This window comes from Peromyscus leucopus, chromosome 23 (genome assembly GCF_004664715.2).
Source record: "Peromyscus leucopus breed LL Stock chromosome 23, UCI_PerLeu_2.1, whole genome shotgun sequence".
NCBI lineage: Eukaryota > Metazoa > Chordata > Mammalia > Rodentia > Cricetidae > Peromyscus > Peromyscus leucopus.
In genome coordinates, this window is record NC_051082.1 from 21,342,194 (window position 1) to 21,365,064 (window position 22,871).

General features: G+C 45.2%; 1 protein-coding gene across 2 annotated transcripts in view; it reads right to left on the reverse strand.

Moving 5' to 3' along the window:
• Positions 1 to 9,392: 9,392 nt before the first annotated feature.
• Positions 9,393 to 22,871, reverse strand: part of Tpst1 (tyrosylprotein sulfotransferase 1) — a 49,805-nt gene continuing 36,326 nt past the window's right edge. The window contains exons 3-5 of one of the 2 annotated variants that reach the window (XM_037198280.1): positions 15,631 to 15,681; positions 10,601 to 10,643; positions 9,393 to 9,898 (exon numbers count right to left, since the gene is read on the reverse strand). In XM_037198280.1, coding sequence (XP_037054175.1) covers positions 10,626 to 10,643; positions 15,631 to 15,681 — 69 coding nt within the window. In that variant the 3' untranslated portion in view covers positions 9,393 to 9,898; positions 10,601 to 10,625. The remainder of the gene's footprint in view (positions 9,899 to 10,600; positions 10,644 to 15,630; positions 15,682 to 22,871) is intronic. The other variant, XM_028870157.2, reaches the window with a different exon arrangement.

Consider the following 22,871-nt stretch of genomic DNA (forward strand, 5'->3'; position numbering starts at 1 on the left):
TCCATGGCAACAGAAATTGCAACCAAATTTTGGTTCAGGTAACAAAAGAATTTTATCATACATGACAAGAAATCTGAGCAGGCCCAAGGTTGGTTCACTGGATCAACTTTATTTCATTTATCCATTCTGCCAGGGGGCCTTTTCTCCCTTAGGAGTCTGTGTGAAAAAATCAGGTAGCTAAGGAGCATGGAGTAGACATTCTGACAAGCTAATGAAAATTTGAGTAAGGTGGCAATGGCCTGCAACCCCTGCACTTGGGAAACTGAGGCAGGAAGAATTTGAAGCCAGATTGGGATACATCTGAGAGATTTAAAAAAGAGTTGAAGTTGTAGTTTAGTTGGTAGAGTGCTTACCATGCACTAAGCCCTGGGTTCCACCCCCAGTGACATATTAACTGGATGATGTGGTAATCATCAAAATAAAACTTGGGCCGATGAGGTGACTCATCAGGTCAAGGCACTTGCCACTAACCTGTGTTCAAACGCTAGAGCCCACATGGTAGGAGAGAACCAACTCCTGAACGATGTCCTCCAACCTCCACACGCACACCATGGCATACATGTGCGCATGTGCACAAACACACAAAGAAATATAACTCCCAGCACTCAGGTACAAACAAGAGGATCAGAAGTTGAAGTTTATCCTCAGCTACATAGTGGGTTCAAGGCCAGCCTGAGCTATGCAAGACCCTGTTTCAAAAATGAAAGTGGGCTGGGCACTGGTGGCGCACACCTTTAATCCCAGCACTCTGAAGGCAGAGGCAAGCGGATCTCTGTGAGTTCGAGGCCAGCCTGGTCTACATAGCGAGTTCTAAACAGCCAGGGCTACACAGAGAAACCCTGTCTCAAGAAAAAAAAAAAGTGGGAGTGAGGGAGAGAAAGAAAGAAGGAAAGAGAGACAATGCATACGCAATCATTTTTATGTGCTGGAGCTCTCTTCTGTTTTCTGTCAAGAATCTCCTTTAGGAATGTACTTTCCCATTTGGTGTTGTTTATACAGTTTGGGAAATCCAAGGTCAGCAGCCTGGAGTGAGGGCTGCTGGGAGATTAGGAAGGGATAAAGGAGGCGTTCTGGAAGGACAGCTCGCTGGCAGCAGTTACCCTCCACACCACCCCAGGGATGACTTCCAGCCAGCTCACAGGGAGGCTGTGCAGAAGGGTCAGGGAGCCTCTGAGGATGGGCTGGGTGGGTCTCTTCTCGAGAACAGAGGCTGTTATGCTCTGGAACTCCCCCAAGAATCAGATAAATAAGTCATATGACATCAAGCCCTGAAATCAGGCACTGAGTTGTACTGTTTTCTGCCAACTCTCCCCAAAGAAAAAATTTTAAATGGTTTATTTTTATTTTACATACATTGGTGTTTTGCCTGCATGCATGTCTGTGTGAGGGTGTCAGATCAGCTGCAACTGGAATTGCAGACAGTTGTGAGCTGCCATGTGGGTTCTGGAAATTGAACCCAGGTCCTCTGGAAGAGCAGCCAGTGCTCTTAACTGCTGAGCCATCTCTCCAGCCTCATATTTTTTTTTTTCATTTTTTTTTTAAAGGAAAGAACCTGAGTGCCCATTCAGGTGTTATTTACTAATTTTATTTTTCCTTATGTATCTCTGTGTGTTTATGCACCTGTGTATGGGTACCTGCAGAGGCCAAAAGAGTGTCAGGTCCCTGAGAGCTGAAGTTACAGGTGGTTGTGAGCCACCCAACATAGGAGCCAGAAACTGAACTCAGGTCCTCTGGAAAAGCAGCAGGTGCTTTTAACTGCTAGGCCATAGTTCTAGTCCTTATTTTATTTTGAGACAGGGTCTGACATGTCCCAGACTTGCCTAGAACTCCCTTAGCATTCCAGAATGACTTTGAACTTGGAGTCCCCCTGTCTCCACTACAGGCATACACCATCACACCTGACTAGCTCTCCAGTTCTGGCATTTGTTTGGAACTGAATTCAATTGAACTCTTTTAGTTGGCTAGAAACCTTCAGGCCCAGGGAAATACTAGTCCCAAGGCGATATAGGATTAAAATAGCAAGAGCAGAGGTCGGCCTGACTTTCCTGACCAGAGCCAGAGAGTAAAGGTCTCTAGAATTGGCAAGTCTTTTGGTTTCTGTCATTGTAGAAAGGAAAGCAACCACAGACAAGATCGAAATGAGCATGTGTGGCCAGACTTGGCTCTCTGGCTGTCATTGACCACCCCTGCAAAAGGAAAACATAAATCCTAGTCCCATAGTGATCTCTCCAAGCCAGCTCCGTCCAAGTTGTAGAGAGGAGAATCTGTTTCGTCTTGAGTCACATTTCAATGATGTAGTTGTGAAGATCAAAAAGTCTTGACAGCATCAGTATTGCTAATCTTAACTCAAAAGGGCAGGTTATGTAATAAGTCATTAGAAAATAAACGTGTCAAGTCAAGTGGGGTGTTGTTACGTGCCTGGCATCCCAGAACTTGAGGCAGGATTAGCAGTTCAGAGCAGTCCTCAGCTACCTAGAAAATTAAACACCAGCCTGGGATACATGAGAACATCACTTTAAAAAAGAAGACTGGGGGGGGGGGGGAGAAAGACAAAGAGATGGGTTAGTATTACGTTTAAGCAGTCATGACAATCACATTATTCAAAACCACAGGTATTTTTTCACCTGTAAAATTAGAGAGTTCAATCTCTTGATTTTTTTTTCCATCTAAGGAAATGTCTTGGGACTGGAGAGATGGCTCAGCCAGCAGTTAAGAGCACTGAGTGCTTTTCCAGAGGACCCAGGTTCAATTCCCAGGACCCACCTGGGGGCTTACAACCATCAGCCCTCTTCTGGCCTCTGTGTGTACTAGCCACTCATACTGTACACAGACATAGATGCAGGCAAAACACCCATATACATGAAAATCAATAACAACTTTATACCCAGCTCATTTGAAAAAATAGGCTCATCATAGTGGACTTTTTTTGTAAACAAAACTTTATCCTTTTTGCTATTATAAAAAACAAATTTAAGATCTGTTTGTGTGAATGTCTGGCCTGTATGTATGTATATATGTATGTCTATGCACCAAATGCCGCCCAGTACTCACCTAGTTGAGAGGAGGGCATTGGATCCCCGGCACTGGACTCACAGATAGTTGTGAGACACCATGAAGTGCTGACAACAGACCGGGTCCTCTGCTGGGCCATAGCTCCAGTCCCACTGTCTCTTTTTAAAAACAGTTTTTTCATCTATTTCTTTTTCCTCATTCTGTGTTATGGTCAGAGGACAACATGCAGGATTCAGGTCTCTCCTCTCATCGTGGGGGTTCCTGGGATAGAACTCAAGTGGCCAGGCTTGACAGCAATGCACTGAGTGATCTCACTGGGCCCAACATAGACAAAGCTTTCAATACATTCTGATCCATTTCCTTGCAGGCCAAATACCATTTTCAGATCCCGAAGTCATTCCAAGTTTAGCCAACAGAGGGCGCGTTAGGCTTTCCATAGCAAAGCCAGACCATGAGGCCATTTCTACACTGTAACAAAACAGAGGCTTTGCTATGAAAACGAACCAACGTTGGCTCTTTAGTAATAACCCTGCAAAGGATGAGCCTCCTTTGTTTTTCTAACAAGATAGGCGTGGTAGTGAGCTCCTGAGACCTAGCACTTGGGAGGCAGAGGTTAGAGGAGGAAGGAATCAAAGGCATCCTTGGCTACAAAGAGAGTTGGAAGCCAGGGTGGGCTACCTGAGACTACCTCAGACAACCAAAAATAAAATTAAACATAAGCCTAATCTCTCTCTCTCTCTCTCTCTCTCTCTCTCTCTCTCTCTCTCTCTCTCTCTCTCTCTCTCTCTCTCTGCCATACACACACACACTGTTCAAAATCACGAACTACTTTGCTATGATTTAAACCTTATGGAGAAAAAGAATCATTAAATAATTTAGACCTTAAGGAGAAACAGAAATAAAAACAAGTTCTAAAGGAATAAAATGTACCTCTTTTGCCCAACTCCACATAAGGCAGTGTTCTCTATGAAAAGACACAAAGTCCCAGAAGGCTACAGTGAACGTACGACAATGTAGCAGGAGAAGCAACTGAACCCCTAGAACAGCCCAGACAAGCCAGAATTCTGAGTTCTTTAGAAATACAGATTTCTAAAGCTAGACTTGGTGACATTTTTGTAATCCCAACACTCAGGAAACTGAGGCAGGAGGATTTTAAGTTTGAGATTAGCCTGGGCTACATAGTTAAGCTCTAGACCAGCCTGGGCTACACAGTGAATCCTGTTTCAAAAAAAACAAACATTGCTCTTACAGAGAACCAGTGTTTGGCTCCCATTGTGTGTTTTGGGGGTGGGGGTGGGAACTCACAACCAGCTGTAACTCTAGCTTTAAGGGATCTGATGCCCTCTTCTGGCCTCCACAGGCACTGCACTCATCTGTGCATGCACACACACCAAAAGACACACACAATTACAAATTAAAATCTTTAGGGCTGAGATGACTCTGCTCTTCCAGAGGACCTGGGTTCAATTCCCAGTACTTACATGGTGGCTCAAAACTGTCTGGAACTTCAGTCCAAGTGGATCCAACACCCTCTTCTGGCCATTATGGGTACCAGGCATACAAGTGTTGCATAGACATACATGCAGGCAAAAATTAAAATTTAAAAATAAATACATGAAACCAGGTGGTGGTGGTGCACACCTTTAGTCCCAGCACTCAGAAGGCAGAGGCAGGTGGGTCTCTGTGAGTTCCTAGCCTACAGAGTGAGTTCCAAGACAGCCAAGATTACACAGAGAAACTCTGTCTGGAAAAACCAAAATAAATAAATGAGTCTTTAGAAACAAAAAGACTAAAGTGACAACAAAAACTTAAACAAGCAAAAAGGAATGTCTTGCCTAGCCCATCACCTACCAACCAGTTTTTGGTAGCTGACATTATCAGCTTTGTGACTGCTTGAGCTGAGGGTTTACATATGTTTTTCTTGATTTCCAGCACTATCTTAAAGTTCTAAGGACAGTAATCTACAAGTTCTTAGCACACAATCACGTCTGTGAAATGACCAAGTCTGGAGTGGTATTTAAAATGTTCCCCTAAGTACTAACGATGGGTAAAGACAAACGTCTCATGTAAAGATGGTCATTGGAAGGTAATAAGTGGTAATTAAGACCCAGGCTCTGGGGCCAGGCTGCCTGCACTTGGGCTCCACCCCCAACATTTGCTCAATGGACAACGTTGGGCAAGATACTTTATTTCCCTGAACTCATTCATTATCTTGACAAATGTAGGTCTCAGCATGGCACCCACCCACTATCTATCATTCAGGCTCCAGCTCCAGGCAAAGTGGTTTGCACTGGGCCTTGACCTTAAAGGAGCTCTGGGTAACCCTCCTCAGAATGCCTCCCCCCAACCACCACACTGCTTCCTTACTTTTTGTTTTTATTTTTAAAAACAAATTTTAGATTTTATTTTTTTTATTTTTTTAAGCTTTATTTTCACTTATTGTTTTTTTTTTCTTTTTTTTTTTAAGACAGGGTTTCTCTGTGTAGCTTTGCGCTTGGATCTCGCTCTGTAGCCCAGGCTGGCCTTGAACTCACAGAGATCCACCTGCCTCTGCCTCCCAAGTGCTGGGATTAAAGGCATGCACCACCACTGCCCGAAATTTTAGATTTTATGTGTGTGAGTGTTTTGCCTGTGTATTTGTACACCTTGTGTGCTGTGCCAGAAGAGGCCAGAAAAGGGTGACAGCTGGGAACCACCTCATGGGTCCTGGGAACTGAACTGGGTTCTGTGCAAGAGCAAGAAGAGCAAGTATTCTTAATCACTGAGCCATTTCTTGGGTCCTTTTTTATTTTGAGAAAGGTCTCATGTAGCCCAGGCTGGCCCTGAATTCCCAATACTCCCAAGTGATGGAATTACAGGCATGTATTACCATGCCCACTTACTGTTTTTCACTTCATAGCCCAGGTTTGCCTGACCTCTATATTTGTCTCGGGTTAGTCCCATAAATTGTAAATCGCCTGCCTCAGCTTCCCAGTTTCTTCATGTTTGGCCCTATCCAGCTATCTGTTCTTCAACTTTACTCTGGTCACTTTTCAGTTATTCTATAGGGCTTCATTTGATTCTGTGAAACCCTAACTTTTCACAGATATAGACATGGTTATAAAATGATTAAGGCCACTTGGTAGGATAAGGCAGAAAAATGTCCGCAAGTCTGAAGGCTGCCTAGGCTATATAGTATAGTCCAGGTCAGCCTGGGCTATATAGAGTAAGAAAGATCCTGTCTGAAAAATAAATAAGTAGATGAATAAAATAAAATGCTTAGGGGAGTCTCTTATGTTATATGGAAGGGAAAGGTCTTTCTTCATAGAGCTCAAGAAATATATGCTTAGATCAGGGCAAGGCATAGTGGCTCACACCTATGATCCTTGCAGAAAGGTTGCTACAATTTTGGGGCCAGCCTGGACTACATAGTTAGACTGGCCTGGCCTACAGAATGAGATCCTGTCTCAAAAAAGAGCCATGAGATTGTGGCCCACACCCTTAATCCCAGCACTCAGGAGGCAGAGTAAGGCAAATCTCTGAGTCTGAGGTTAGCTTGGTCTACAGAATGAGAGCCAGGGTAGTCAGGGCTACACAGAAAAACCCTGTCCAGAGTGGGGTCGGGGTGGAGAGGAAGGAAAAAGAAATATACTTAGGCCAGAAAAAAAGATTTTATGAAAAAGGGATGCAGTGGGGTACAGAGGCCACATTATAGATTTTTGGTCAGCTGTAAGTGGGAACTATACTTCAGGAACCTAATGGAAGTATTAATATGTCATCAGGGGTGTGGAAGGTCTTGGACATGGGTTTAAGAGGAACACTAAGAAGGACTGTTGAGGTTAAGTTTACCAGAAGAATTATTAATGCTGTAGACAGACAGACAAAACATGTCACAGCTCTCAAGAAAATTGGCCCCAGTCACCGCAAGACAGACAGACAGCATGATGAGCTAGCTGAAGGGAGACATCAGGGCCTACAGGGCAGAAGTAGGGTCTCTCCCACTTTTCTGAGGATGGGAACACAATCCTGCAGCCAGGCTCTCCCATCCCAGGCAGGAGGCAGAGAATAGGAAGTAGGATGGATGCCACCAAGACCCCCTTTAGTGTTAACATCCCCAGGTCAGAAAGCTGATCATCATGGAAGCCTGTTAGCCAGGGACTCAACAGATGTCTCAGTAAGGAGCCTGTTGGGATGGAAGGAGAAGAGTGCTGGAATACTGTGGGGTTTGAGCAGCAACTGGATTCTAACATTACCTTCTTCCAGGGTGCACCTTTGAAGGTTATACCCATGCCTGGCTCTGGCCACTGTCCTTCCTGGTCAACCATACTCAACATCCACTCTCTATGTCTTCCCTCCATGATGGACTGTAAGCCAAAAAAAAAAAAAAAAAAAAAAAGACCCTTTCTTCCTGCGAAGTTGGTCACAGTAATGCAAAATTAACCACCACAGGTGACTAGTTTTAGTGCAAGAGCTAGGAGAATCTTCCTGAGGACATAGGACATGCAGAGACCTCAGGATAAGGAGGCGGCTACCGGGCCAGGAGCAGAGGGGAGACATTCCAGGAGAGCGCCAACATGTATGGAGCCTATGGTGGGATGGAGCAGAGGGCTGGGCTGGATCACAGCAGAGTGTGTACTCTGTCGGAGTTTTAAGTGGAAAGGATGGGGACATGAGTGGGACTGGAGATACTGCTTCAATGATCCGCTGTAATGATGTCATGGTGACAGATGGTGAATTTTTGATTAGGGATGGGACAGAGGAGCTGGAGGCAAGGGGATACATTCAATAAATACTTGAAGGTAGGATCAAAGGTCTTGTACTGTTGTACATGCATGGGTGGAAAGAGAAGCGGGTGAGAACAAAGATGACTAAGTTTCTGGCTGAGTGACTGGGCAGAAAGTGCGGTCGTTGGTGACGCAGATATGACTGAACCAGGAGGTGTGCAGATGGAATAATACGTAAACCATCTTGTTCTGTGCCTGGCATGTGAAACATAATCAATAAAAGTGATTATTATTGTGCACATTGTTCTGTGTTCCACAATAATGGCTTCTTGGAAACAGTATGTTCTTTGACGTTCAACATAGCATGCCAGCATCAAACAGAACAGGATTCATAGAAGAATGGCAATCGGTCTTAGAAATAAGTTACAGAAAACTTCACTAGGAAGGTGGTGCCCTCTTTAATCCCAGCACTCTGGAGGCAGAGGCAGGCAGATCTCTCTGAGATCAGTGCCAGCCTGGGCTACAGAGTGAGTTCCAGACCAACCAGGATCACAAAGAGACCCTGCCTCAAAACAAATAAATAAGCTCATTAAGAAATGATCATGCCAGGGCCTGTGGGGGGGACAGATGGCTTCTCAGGTGCATTAGGGCTGGAGGAGGGACAGATGGCTTCTCAGGTGGATTAGGGCTGGGGGGGACAGATGGCTTCTCAGGTAGATTAGAGCTGGGGGGGACAGATGGCTTCTCAGGTAGATTAGAGCTGGGGGGACAGATGGCTTCTCAGGTGGATTAGGGCTGGGGGGGACAGATGGCTTCTCAGGTAGATTAGAGCTGGGGGGACAGATGGCTTCTCAGGTGGATTAGGGTTGGGGGGGACAGATAGTTTCTCAGGTAGATTAGGGCTGGGGGGGACAGATGGCTTCTCAGGTAGATTAGAGCTGGGGGGGACAGATGGCTTCTCAGGTGGATTAGGGCTGGGGGGGACAGATGGCTTCTCAGGTAGATTAGAGCTGGGGGGGACAGATGGCTTCTCAGGTAGATTAGAGCTGGGGGGGACAGATGGCTTCTCAGGTAGATTAGAGCTGGGGGGGACAGATGGCTTCTCAGGTAGATTAGGGTTGGGGGGGGGACAGATAGTTTCTCAGGTAGATTAGGGCTGGGGGGGGACAGATGGCTTCTCAGGTAGATTAGAGCTGGGGGGGGGGGACAGATGGCCTCTCAGGTAAAGTGCCAGCTGTGCAAGTGTGAGAATTTGAGTTCCGATTCCTAACACCCATAAAAGCCAGGCTTGACAGTGGGGCAAGGCTCGATAACCTCAGAGCTGATGAAGGAAAGCCAGGCAGGTTCCCAGGGCTTGCTGGCTAGCTAGTCTAGCAGCCTAGCCAAAACCACAAGTTCCAGGTTCATTGAGAAACAAACCTTGTCTCAAAAAATACAGTGAAGGGTGAGGAGGACACCTGATATCAACCTCTGGCCATACACACACGCATGACTAAATATGTGTACATACCCCCACACCCCCAAATATAAATGTACACACACACACAAAGGGGGGAGGGAGGGAGAGAGGGTACAGAGAGGGAACCTACAGCGCAGCCCGCAGGCAGCTGGTTTAGTGCCATCTGAGGTGGTTTGTGCCTCTGAATGACTGTACTGAAAACATAACCACTCGAATGCTTCACATTGAAGATTTTATTTTGAAAAATAAAATACAAAAGTCATTAAGTTGTAAATGTATACAGTAATTTCCCAATGTCTCTAAAACAATACAATGAATTATTTAAATAATTAAGGTATTTACTATTATCCACATCAATACATTTAAACAGGTACGAGTCTTCTACAAAATACCAGAACGTGTACAGACAACCTATTCCGAACGAGAGTGCCAGTTTTGTTAACAGAATGCCATCTTTAAACCCTTCTTCTCTTGAAATGAAAGACTGGAATCTGGTAAGAAAAGACAAGACCAAGAGGAGCTGTAACAGAACTGTGTCCCTGTTGGGCTCCTTATCTTGAGGGCCATGCATGTCACTGGGCTCAAGAGCCATCACTCAGGGAGGCTGGCTGTGTGACACCCACTCAGGGACAGGAGGCTGGCAGGTGAAGAGGACACCCCACTTCTCCCAGCAGAGGACAGCGGTTCCAGAGATTTCCCTTCTGTAGAAAAGGCAGCAGTCGTCCTAGGGCAAACATAGCATGTGGTCACGGGCACAGGTCAAAGCAGCCCTTCCTGTACGGCTCCCCACCTGCTTCCTTGTTTGCGCTAGGGGGTGGGTGGGTTCCAGCAGTTCAGGGGCAGGAGGATGACAACCATGGACACAATGCCTCTGAGCGAAGGCATGAGGGGCACACCTTCCCATCTGTGATGTTTCCAGTACCTGCAAGTAACTTCACGGTACAAAGCAAAGAGCACAGGGGCTGCCACAGACCCTTTCTAATGATGGCAATGGTCGCCTGCACCCGAAGCTACCACTAATGTCCAATGTCCAAAGTCCATACTGACTTTTCATTCTGTGACATGACCTTGACAGATAAGTGGGCTCTCTGGGATCACTCTTCTTGTCAGCACACAGGTGACTGGGCCTCTGTCTCTCAGTCCCTCATACGGTTAAAGCCCCCTTCCCAACACCATCTCCACACCTACTCTACGCCAGACTCGGAGGAAGTTATATCAGTTAGATCTTACCATGGAGCTCTGCTTAGCTGCTCATCATTTCAGATAAGGAAACAGACACAGAATGAAGCTGCTTGGTGCCAGGAAGTGGCAGAGCTAATGCCAACCCAGGCTGCCTGAGGCCAGAGCTGTGCTCTCTATCCGGACACACAGCTGTCTCTGCCAGCCCAAGTGGAGAATCCCACCCAGCAGCACCCGGAGGCCTCACCTTACTGTGGGAAGTTCCAGATCAGCTACTCCACTTGCTCAGTCTGTGGAAGGAAGCCATAGATATGTTAAAATCCTTGCAGTCAGGCAAGGTGATCAGTAGAGGTGATGACTGCTCTCACCAACACACCATGTATGGCCCAAAGGATTGTGACGGCTAACATTACATTTAAGGTTTAAACTTACTATGCTTGAGAGACCAAAAAGAAAAAAAGAAAAAGCCTCTAACACCTAAGCCCCTGGCTTGTATAGGCTGTACTCTAGCAGCCCACTTCCCTTTTTCCCAAGACATTGAAGACTATTCTTAAAATTGACTGATCTTGTCAACTCTGCTGTTCTAGTAAGATAGTAGGCCTTAAGACTGACTGGTATTTCTGCTTTTGTGACCAAGTTTGCTTACTCTGCTCACAAAGATGACCAGACAACTGCAAGACACATATGTTAAAGTAAGATCCTGCCTACACCGACAGAATACATGTAATCTTATGGCTTTGCCCCTATGAGGCAGCCCTGGGCTGATGTGGCTAGGGGCTGCATCTTGGGAGTGCTCTCAGGGACAGTCCTGGCCCCATATTGGGGGCCAGCACCTAGATAAAAAGCCTCTTCTTATTATTAAAATATAATCATGGTCATGGCGAATGACCCTCTGAGCGACCCCAGACCCATAACAGGGTTTTCTCAGACTTTTAGATAAATTCAGCCTGTAATTTTCTAAAGAAAGAAACTGGACGGGCCTTTCCCACACTCCAGGGAGACTAAATCCTTGGCATCTACTGAGTAACAGGGATGCCTTTGTTCCTCACAAGCCCCATGAGTCACATCTAAGTCTATGTTAGGACATAAAATGACAGGGTGGGCTAATTATCAGAAAGATCAACCCTGTGGCCGGATGTTTGAAATGTCGAGTCAGCCTGGCCTCAAGTCAAATGCTGGGAGCTACAGTCCAGGAGCCTGTGGTTACTGCACACATGACCAGGCAGAAAGAGTGTGGACTCTGACCCCACAGGGACAAGACACATGGTTGTCTCCAGGGCCCTCCCAGACCCAGTCTGTGCACCTCTTCCTTAGTTCTGACTGACCTTGAACTCAACTATGTGGAACAGGCTGGCTGAACTTACAGCAATCCTCCTGCCTCGGCCTCCCGATTCTTGGGTTAAAAGCATGTGCTGCCATGCCTACCCAGTTTCTATTTCTTTTTTCTTTTCTTTTTTTTTTTTTTTTTTATTTCAGGGCTGAGGACCGAACCCAGGGCCTTGCGCTTGTGCGGCAAGCACTCTACCACTGAGCTAAATCCCCAGCCCCTCTTTTTTCTTTCTTGTGATGGTTTCATGTAATCCCAGAGGGCCTTGAACACTCTGTGTAGCTGAAGATGACCTGGATCTTGATTCCCCTGCCTCCAATTTACAAGGACTGAGACTAAAATTATGTGCCCACACTTGGACCATTTCTTACTTAAACCATAATCTTTCTTTTACATTTTTATTTGTTTAATGTGTATGGGTATCTTGCCTACATGTATGTCTATACACCATGTGCATGCCTGGTACCTGAAGAGGGCATCAGATTCCTTGGACAAGTAGTTAGAAGCCACCATGTGGGTGGCTGGGAATTGAACCTGGGTCCTCTGGAAGAATAGCCATTATTCTTAACTGCTGATACATTGCTATAGCATGCTTTTTCAAAATTTCTATTTTTCAACATATGTGTATGTGCATGTCTGTCTGTCTGTCTGTGTAAGAATACATACATTTGAGTGTGATGCCCCAAGAGGCCAGAAGAGACTGTCAGATCCTCTGGAGCGGAAGTTCTAGCCAGTTGTAAGTCAGCTGACATGGGTGCTGGCAATGGAACCAAGGGTCTCTGCAAGAGCAGCCAGTGCTCTTAATCACTGAGTCATCTAGCCCTGAACCACAGTCTTTCATTTTCTAAATGTGTCTGTATGAAAGATTAAACAGTCACCATAGCAACATCAAATGCTTATCAAAGCATTGAAAACCTTTTTCTTATTGTCTTATAAGACTTCTCTATATTCTATAAATCAGTGTTGTGTTTCAAAAATAGTGTCCTACTGAGAGCCTATCTTCTACCATTTATTTATAATTCTTATAGATTTTATTCTTGGAGTTGGGAACACGCCTTTAATCCCAGCACTTGGGAGGCAGAGGCAGTCATATCTCTATGAGTTTGAAGCCAGCCTGGTCTACAGAGTGAGTTCCAGGACAGCCAACATTACATAATAGAAATACCTTGTCTCAAAAACAAAAACAAATGTTACTATTGGGCTGGAAAGAAGTCTCAGTGGTTAAGAACATTTGTTGCTCTTCCAGAGAACCAGGTTTGATTCACAGCACCCACATGGTAGTTTACAACCGTCTCTTAACCCTAGTTCCAGAGGATTTGACACCCTCTTCTGGCCTCCTCGGGCACCAGGAATGCATGTGGTATACAGATATGAATGCAGGCAAAGCATGCATACCCTTAAGAATAATAATTTAAAGTTTATTATTAGTACTACTATTTTGAGACAAGGCCTCACTATGTAGCACTGGTTGTCCTAGAACTCACTATATAGACCAGGCTGGCCTTGAACTTATAGAAATCCACCTGCCTCTGCCTCCCAGGTGCTGAGGTTTCAAGGCATTCACTTTTAAAAATTGCTTGTTTACTTCTTTATTTTTGTGTAGATGGATATTTGTGTGAATGCTGTGGGGGAGGGAATGTGTGGACCACAGCACATAAGTGGAAGAGACTCAGTTCATCCCTTCCCCCTTTATGTGGGCTCCAGGAATCAAACTCAGGCTGTCAGGCTTGGTGATAATGCCTTTACCCACTGAGCCATCTCAGCAACTCTAGCATTATTCATTGTTTGTGTTTGTTTAAGATAGGGTTTGGCTCTGTAGCCCAGGCTAGCCTTGAACTTATTATCCTCCTGCTTCCATCTTCCCTGTGTTGGGAAAACAGGCATGTGTCACTATATCCAGCTATGAAAAGTTTTAATAAATAAATATTCTCAACTCTGGTGTGTAATTTGTCAGTCTCCTTCCAAGCCCCCAGACAGGGTTTCTCAAGTTATCCCTGTAGCTCTGGCTGTCCTGGAACTCACTCTGTGGAGCAAGCTGGCCTCAAACTCAGATATCTGCCTGACTCTGCCTCCCAGAGTGCTGGGCTTAAAGATGTCTGTCACCACTGCCCTGCAATTTATCATTCTTTAAATTCACGATCCTGTCTTTATGACTAAAGACATCTTTCCTTCTGAAGGACGGAACATTCTCCTGTATGTTCTACCCACTTCCTTCTCCATCTGGAGATGACATGGGTTACTTGCTGCAGCACAGGAATGCCTTCCGTTTGGGTCTTAAACCCTCTCTTGGTTTCTTCAAGTTTATCCCGCCTCTTGGATTGCTTTCTGGCTCTAATTTCCAAGGTTGTGAGTAATAGTTCATTTGGGAATTCACCCAGGGCTCTGGGATGTCAAGCACACTTTGGGCCTGGCCTAGCTCTCCTCTCTAGATAAGTAAGTGTCAGGTCTTTGAGGAGGATCAAGAATTCCTTGAGAAGACCTTCCCTTTGCCTCCAACACCTGAGGACGCATCCTAATTTCTCACTCATAACAGACCCCTAGCAAACTACTGCTGAATACATGAAAAGAATGGGAGAGGTTAAATCTATACTGCTAAGAGCATGGCTTGGATGTACTCTGAAACGCTCTGGTGTCATGCATCCTTGCGGAGGGCTGGGAACTGAGAGTGGTCAGGTCGGCCCAGCCTTCATGCCTGGTGGGAGAGACCAATTAAAAAACAGCCTGCTTACACCAGGCTTGCTGCCCGAGACACAGCTCACACAGGTACAGAAGGTGCACTTCCCCTGAGATCGTAACTGAAGCACAGTTTGAAACTGTGGAGAGTATGGACAGCAGCTCTCTAGACACAGTACGCCTCGCCCCATGCCGAACATCAAGGCTAATGCAGACAGACAGTGACGTCACTTCTCCCAGCTGTTACACAGGTGACAGGGGATGACAGGACACTATGTGCTACTTCAGGCACATCCACCACAACATTCTCTGTTTTTCTTCAGCTCAGGACACAACAATGGAATGCAAGTGAAATGAAACATTAACAGTTGCAATTAAAACTGGCTTCCTTTTTGTTTTTGGGACAGGGTCTTCCTATGTAGGCCTGGCTGTTCTGGAACTTACTATGTAGACCAGGCTGGCCCTGAACACACAGAGATTTGCCTGCTTCTGCCTCCCAAGTGGGACTAAAGGCACGTACCACCATACCTGCCTAGTTCAAGGTTGGTTTCTTGGTTTCTTTGTTGGAGTCAGGGACTCTCTGACTAGCCCTAGCTGTCCTGAATCTCACTTTGTAGACCAGGATGGCCTCGAACTCACAGAGATCCACCTGCTTCTGCCCCAAGCGGGGTAAAAGGCCTGTATCCCCATGCCCAGTAGTTTTAATTATTTTTAAAAGCATAAGGGTTACAAGCTTTGAACTCTCACCGTTTGCTGACGGCCAACTGCTGTGTGCACTGTGTATTATAGGTCTTTTGGTTTCCAATGTGAGAACACTTAAAACACCACAGATGTGAACATACTAAAAACACCAAAGGTGCCTATATTATGAATGCAAAGTAGATGCTGCAGAGACTGGGCAGCCGCTCAGACATTCTCCTTACTTACATGTGAAATACTGTGTGGCTGTGTATGCAATCAGATCTGTTATCAACAAAGCACTTCCCTAGCTGTGGAAGACCCTGAACTCTCTCAAATCACGACCGTTAGCTACCACTAGCACAGGTCACCGTCTTTTTCTATTTCCCTTACTTGTTTGTTTGTTTGCATGTTGAGAAGGAGCTGGCCTTGGATCTATAGTGATCCTCTCATCTCAGCTGACGGCTGGCATTAGAGGTATAAACCACACACCTGGCTTTTGTTTTCTTGTTTGAATTTCATTGTCTTTCCAAAAGCTTACTTTATGGAAGAGCCAGCTCTGACCTAAGAGAGGAGGAAGGAGAAGTGGTGTACAGTACCTGGGGTTTTTCTTTCAGAAAGTCAGGGAGCTGAAATTCTCCTTTATAGACCTGGAAAGAACAGAGCAGGAGTGAGTTTAAGGGAACAGGAGCCTCCTGGTGCACATCTGCAGCCACTGGGCTGCTGCTTCACTTCTGGGTCATTTGGGATGGGAGAGAAACAGAACTTAGGGAGACCCCAACCCCCTGCAGTCTACCCCCATGCTCCTGAGCTGGCTGGCTAAGAACGGGCAGGGAGGGAATCAAACTAAAACTGCCATTCCTAGGAGCTGGGAAAAAGCAAGCCACGGTAAGCTCCCTCAGAATTCATCTGGGTTTGGAGCAAGCTCCTCCTGGCTGCCCATCAATTTTCCAGTTCCAACCCTGGATTGGAGTCAACTTCAGGTTCCTCAATTTACCCAAGAGTCCTATTAAGCTGTATTAGCTGACCCTTAAAGTGACATCTACTTAAAGCTCATAGATCTTTTCTTTTGAGACAAGGTTATCCCAGCCTGGCCTTAAATGCATCATTTAGCCAAGAATTACCTTGAACTTCTAATTCCCGTCTCTGCCACCCGAGTGCTGGGATTACAGGCCTGCATCATTATGCCTGGTGTGTACAGTCCTGGGGATCAAATCCAGGACTTTTGGCATGCTAGGTAAGCACTCTACAAACTCTGACTCCATGCATATATATTTGAATACTTGGTCCCCCAGCTGGCAGAACTGTTCAGGAAGGGTTAGAAGGTGTGGCTTTGTTGGAGAAGGTCTGTCACTGGGGGCAGGCTTTGAGATTTCAAAAGACTCACACCATTCCCAGTGTGCTCTCTCTCTGCTTCCTGTTTGTGGGTTGGGAAATGAACTCTGAGTTGCTGCTCCAGTGCCAACATGCCTGCTGCTTGCTGTCATGCCAACTTTCATGATGGACTCTAGCCCTCTGAAACCTTAAGCCCAGTTAACTGCTTTCTTTTTATGTATTGCCTTGGTCATGGTGTTTGGTTACTGGAATTGAAAAGTAACTAATATGGTACACACACACACACACACACACACACACACACACACCACATGAATTTGCACTAAACAAGCATCTATAACTAGGACAATACAGTTTTGACATGAGGGCATACAGTATAACAAACCCTCCCTTCCAGTACAGTACGGCCAACAGAGGAACAACACACTCAGAATGGATAAGTAAACCAGGAACAGGGATGCATAATCCAAGCAGCTGGGAGGTAGAGGCAGGAGAATCTCAAGTTTAAGGCCAGCCTCAGCTACATAGTGAGTTAGGCCAGCACAGGCTACTTGACACCCTGTCTCAAAAAAAACTCCAAATAGGTGGGATGTGATGGTATATGCTTTTAATGCCAGCATTGGGGAAGCAGAGGCAGGGTGGCCAGGGATACACAGCGACAGCCTGTCTAAAAAAGGGTGTGGCTCATTGGTAATTTCCTAGTATGTATGAGATCCTAGCTTTAATCCTCAGGACCATTCAATAATAATAATAAATAATTAATAATAAATTATTAAACATAGTCAATGCATACAGTGTATACTCTACAGTGAAAATAATATGAATTGCTATACTACTACTACTGACAGAGATGACTCTCGACACATAATCGTGACAGTGTGTTGGGGGGGCAGATCCTAAGAAATATAGTCTTGATATTGCAGTCATTATCAGGTGTAAAGATTCTGTGATCTTTTAGTGATGTGTTGGATATACTTACTATATATATATACTTAAGCAGAGCATTTCTTTCTTTTTCTTTTCTTTTTTTCCTTTCGGAGGTAAGGATCAAACCCAGGGCCTTGCGCTTGCTAGGCAAGTGCTCTAAGGCTGGTAGGAAAAACTAATAATCAAATTAACTCAGTGGCTTAATGTAAAACAGTGGTTGCTTGTTGGTCGTGGTGGTACATATCTAGTATGCAGTACTTGAAAAGCAGAAGCAGGAGCACAAGAATCTTGAGTTTGAGGCCAGCTTTGGCTACACAGTGAGACCCTATTTCTTTCTCCAAAACAAACAGACAAATAAATATATTGCTACTAAAACACATACATACCCACTGTTTAAGTATAAAAATGTTTCAACACAGTTTGCAGCTTTGTTTCTGTTCTTTTAAGAACTATTAATGTCATAAAGAATGGAAAAGCAGTCTATTAAAAAAAAAGTTTGAGCCCGATGTGGTGACTCACATCTTTAATTTCAACACCCGGGAAGCAGAGGCAGGTGGATCTCTCTGAGTTTAAGACCAGCCTGGTCTACAAAGTGAGTTCCAGGACAGCCAGGGCTACACAGAGAAACCCTGTCTTGAAAAACCACACACACACACACACACACACACACACACACACACACACACACACACACGTTTGACAGCTGCTGGGTTCAGAATTACTGTGATAAGAACCTATACATCTGATGAGAATCACCAGATAGCTCCCCAGCATACAAAGACATGTTCTAAATGATGGTTAAAAAACAAACAGCTGGGTGGTGGTGGCACCCACATTTAATTCCAGCACTCAGGAGGCAGAGGCAGACTGATCTGATTTCAAGGCCAGCCTGGTGCAGGACAGCCAGGGCTACACAAATAAACTCTGTCTCAAAAAAAACAAAACAAAACAAAAACTAATAATAATAATAATAATAATAATAATAACAACAACAACTTAGAAATAGAATTAATTAAAAAGAAACAAGCAAACACAAACTAGGAGGAATTAAACCAAAAGGAATTCGATATTAGATTCTGTTGCAGGATATTTGATCACATTTTGACACTCCGAGACTGTCAAATAAAGTTTACTTTGAATCAGGGGGCAGAGCCAGCAACTAGCTGACTGGAATTAGCCATAGAGAAGCCAGCAATTTGGATAGAGAAAGCGCACAGGAAGGAAAGAACAGGGACTTGAGTGTGGCGCTTCCTTTTGGTTTTGGGAGGAGTAAAGAGACATGTCTCTTGTTAGGTCTCCAGCCAAAAAGCAAGGTTGCTGGTTGCTTCTCGGCCTCTCTGATCTAGCAGGTTTTCACCCTCACATCTGACTTCTGAGTCTTTGTTGGTAAATAGAACAATAGAGACTTAGTTTAAACCTACATATTGTAGCTGCAGCAGAGCGGGAGCCCTGGGACCGAAAGGCCCTCCAGGCCATGGCCTGAGTGGCCAGCAGAGTGCTGACTGCAGGGCCACTGGGCCACAGATGATAATTAAAATATCAATTCATGTGTAGCCACTAAGCCAACAACAACAACAACAACAAATCAAAATTCTTTAATTTTTTTTTATTTATTTGTGCTTGTGTGTGTGTGTGTGTGTGTCTGTCTGTCTGTCTGTCTGTCTATGCCACATGAGGAAATATGCTCAGAGGGGCCAGAAAAGGGTGTTGGATACCCTGGAGCTGGAGTTATAAGCAGTTGTGAGCTGCCTGGTGTGGGTGCTGAGAATAGGACTCAGGTACTTTGTAAGAAGAACAATCAGGTGTGATAGCATGGGCACATGCCACTAAACCCAGCACTTGGGAGGTAGAGGCGGCCAAGCTTGGTCTACACAGCAAGTTCCAGGTCAGCCAGGACTACATAGAAATCTGTCTCAAAAAACAAAACAAAACAAAACAAGAAAAAAAAAAAACAGCAACAACAACAAAAGACTGTGATGTAATAACAGAGGGGCTCAGTGATGTAGCTGCTCTGGCAGAGGACCCAGGTTTGATTTCCAGCACCTACATACTGGCTGACAGCTGTCCTTAACTCCATTTCCAGGGGACCCAATGCCCTCTTCTGACCTTGGGACATACACATGCAAGCAGTCAAAGTACTCATACACCTCAAATAGAATAAAAGACCTTAAACACGTTTTTAAAAGATTATATTACAATCTGACTGCTGTTTAGGTTACCCTACCTGCAGCACTGCTTCCCCCCATCATGGATACTGACAGGTACCTGCTAGACAGACACTATCTGTCAATCTCTAGCTGTCACATTTCCAGGTCCAGTTTCTGAACTGGGAAAGTGAATTTACATGAAAGGAAGTATTTGTGGCCACACAGCCTGCTCCCTACTACCCTCCCTGGCAACAGGCTTGCACTGTGAAACCACTCCTGTGTTCAGAGAGCTAGAAGAAAAGACCCATCTTCAGCCACGTGGGCTTGATTCTTATCGGCAGAGACCTTACCATAATGTCTGTCTCCGGTGCTGGGGGTTCAACTCTCCTTGGAGCCCTAACCATGTTGTTGTCTGCCTGTCTTTGGCGTTAGTAACTCTTCTAATAAACATCTCCCAACAAACCATCTCTTCAGTTTCCTCCTGCACCCGCATCTGAGGCCTTTCAGCTGCACCTGGTCCCATCCCTAGATGCTAAGATTATGAGTGTTTGTGGTTTTAAACTGCTAATAGGCCTGAGGGCAATGTGTTATGTCTCAGCAGATAAGCAACAGGGTTGAAATTATTATATTGCAACAAATACTTAAAATGTGGACAGTATCACCATGAAGAAGCAGGTGGGATCCTGGACTTTAAAGAGCCTACCTATGAGCATTTTAAAGAATGGGAGGGATAACATGGAGGCAGGGAGAGCTTTACCAGAGGACCCTGTTCAATTCTCAGTACCCACATCAGGGGGTTCACAACCACCTGTAACTCCAGGTCTAGAGGATCTAATACCCTCTTCTGGACTCTGAAGGTACTTGTCCTGACATGTGTGCCTGCACGCGCGCGCACACATACACACACCATTAAAAATAAATATATCTTTAAAACGACAAAAAAAACCCTCTCACACATGTCCTTGAATCTTTTAAAAATTTATTTATCTTCCATCCCAACCACATTTTCTCCTCCCTCCTCTCCTTCCATTCCCTCCCCTCCCCTCCCTCCCACACATCCCCCCCCCCAATCCACTCCTGTTTCTGCTCATAAAGGGGCAGGCCTCCCATGGTATCAACAAAGCATGGCATATCGAGTTGCAGTAAGACTAAGCACCTCCCCTTGTATTTAGGCTGGGCAAGGTGATCCAGTATGAGGACTAGGTTCCCAAGAGCCAGCCAAGGCATTAGGGACAGCCTCTGCTGCCATTGTTAGGAGTCCCACAAACAGACCAAGCTGTACAACTGTCACATATATGTAGAGGGCTTAGGTCAGTCCCATGCAGGATCCCTGGTTTCTGGTTCAGACTCGGTGAGTTCCTATGAGCCAGTTCCTATGAGCTAGTTGTTTCTGTGGGTTTTCCTGTGATGTTCTTGCCCCCTCTGGCTGCTACACTCTTTTCTCCCTCTCTACAGAAGGATTCCCTGAGCTCGGCCTGATGTTTGGCCATGGGTCTCTGCATCTGTTTCCATCAGTTACTGGATGAGGGCTCTCTGATGACAATTGAGGCAGTCACCAATCTGGTCACAGGGGATGGCCAGTTTGGGCTACATATCCACTATTGCTAGGGTCATCCTTGTAGATTCACGGGCATTTCCCTTATATCCAGTTTCTAGCTGACCCACAAAAGCCCCCTTTCCAGTCATCTCTTCTAGTGCTGTCCCCTCCACCCCCCCCAACCTGACCCCCCAAGTTCTCATGGCCACCCACCCCATGTCACTTAATCTTAACTCAGTTGGTTATATGGACAACTTTCTTCCAGATGTATGTGCCAAAGAAGTGGAGTATTTGTAACTTTCAAATAATAAAACAGCTGAAGCCAAAGTCCTGTGTCACACACACAAGAGAAATAAGGCAATCAGAGAAAATAGTAAGACCCAAAGTCTATGTTAAGGGTATAAAGTCATACTATTCTTATAAGTGTTCCCTGAGTGAAGTCAGGAAGATAAAAACTCTTTTAAACAATAAATGCATTAACCTTACAAAACTCACTGAGCTAGATTGTAAATATCAGGGCTAGAGAGATGGATCAGTGGCTAAGAGCATTTGTTCTTGCATAGGATCTGGTTTTGTGGCTCACAGTCATCCATAACTACAGTTCCAGGGGATCAGACCCCATCTCCTGACTTCTTTAGGCACTAGGCACACGTGTGGCAAGCAGATATAAATGTGAGCAAAACATTCACACACATTAAAAAAAAGAATCATATTAGGGGGCTGGAGAGAGGGCTCAGCAGTTAAGAGCACTGGCTGCTCTTCTGAGGACCCAAGTTCAGTCCCTAGCACTTACACTGGGCAGCTCACAACCACCTACGACTCCAGCTCCACTGGATCCAACACCTTCTTCTGGCCTCTGTGGTTACTGCCCCCCCCAAACTTGTAAAATCTTTTAAAAAAGAAAAATAAAACAATAAATCTTAAAACAAGTATGTGCCCTGATGCCTCCTCCTCAGAGAGGGAGGGGGGAAGGGGTGGAGAGCATCATTTGTGGAGGGACTGAAACCCAAGAATAAGTATACTATATAACAGGCAGAGACTATTTCAGGCTTTGTGGGGCCACACAGTCTCTGTCTCAGTGCCCAGCTCCACCCCTGTAGGGCACACACAATCCTGCACAACATACAAATGAGACAATGTGGCATGCTCTGGTAACAACCGATCTACAAAACAGGGTGTCAGAATAGATCTGCCTGTGAGCAATGACCTCCAATCTCTAGAACTTAAAAAAAATATCCTTAGAATGAGAAAGCTTTATACAACCTCCAGCAGTATGTACTGGTCCCTAGATTACATGCTTAGTATTGTACTATACACCTCAGACTTTAAAGTTCTGCTCACAGTTTTCTTCAAAGTACACATACTATGTTTTCCTTTATTTTTTGCAGTGCTGTGGATGGAACCCAGGGCCTTGCACATCCCAGACAGGCCCTACACCACTCACTAGAGTCCAACTCCATATTTTCAACTGCAAAGGCCAAAGATTGGTCTCACAGTCTTTTCCCATCCAAGGTCGTAAATTCAAGATTTGCCCTAAATTAGAACATCCGTTATCCCTTGCCTTTCTTCCTCTAAACTCACTACAGTCCCTGCTTTGGTCCTCCCAATTGCACTGAAGTGCACAGAATAGCTTAAACATAATTATGTGCAGAATTGGGTTAGTTTTAAATTTCAGTTCCTGATAGACCCTCACCAACAGTACATGCTTTGCCTGCTACTCATCATTAATACAATTCATTATTTCTATTACTTTTCCCCTTGAGGAATTATGACTTGGTAGTTTCACATGCAGAGAAAACACAATCCTAGCCAGGAATGACAATACAGGAAGGAAGCTAGCTTTGAAGTTTACATTCCTAGTCCCTCTGGGCTTGTGTGACCCAGAAGAGACTCG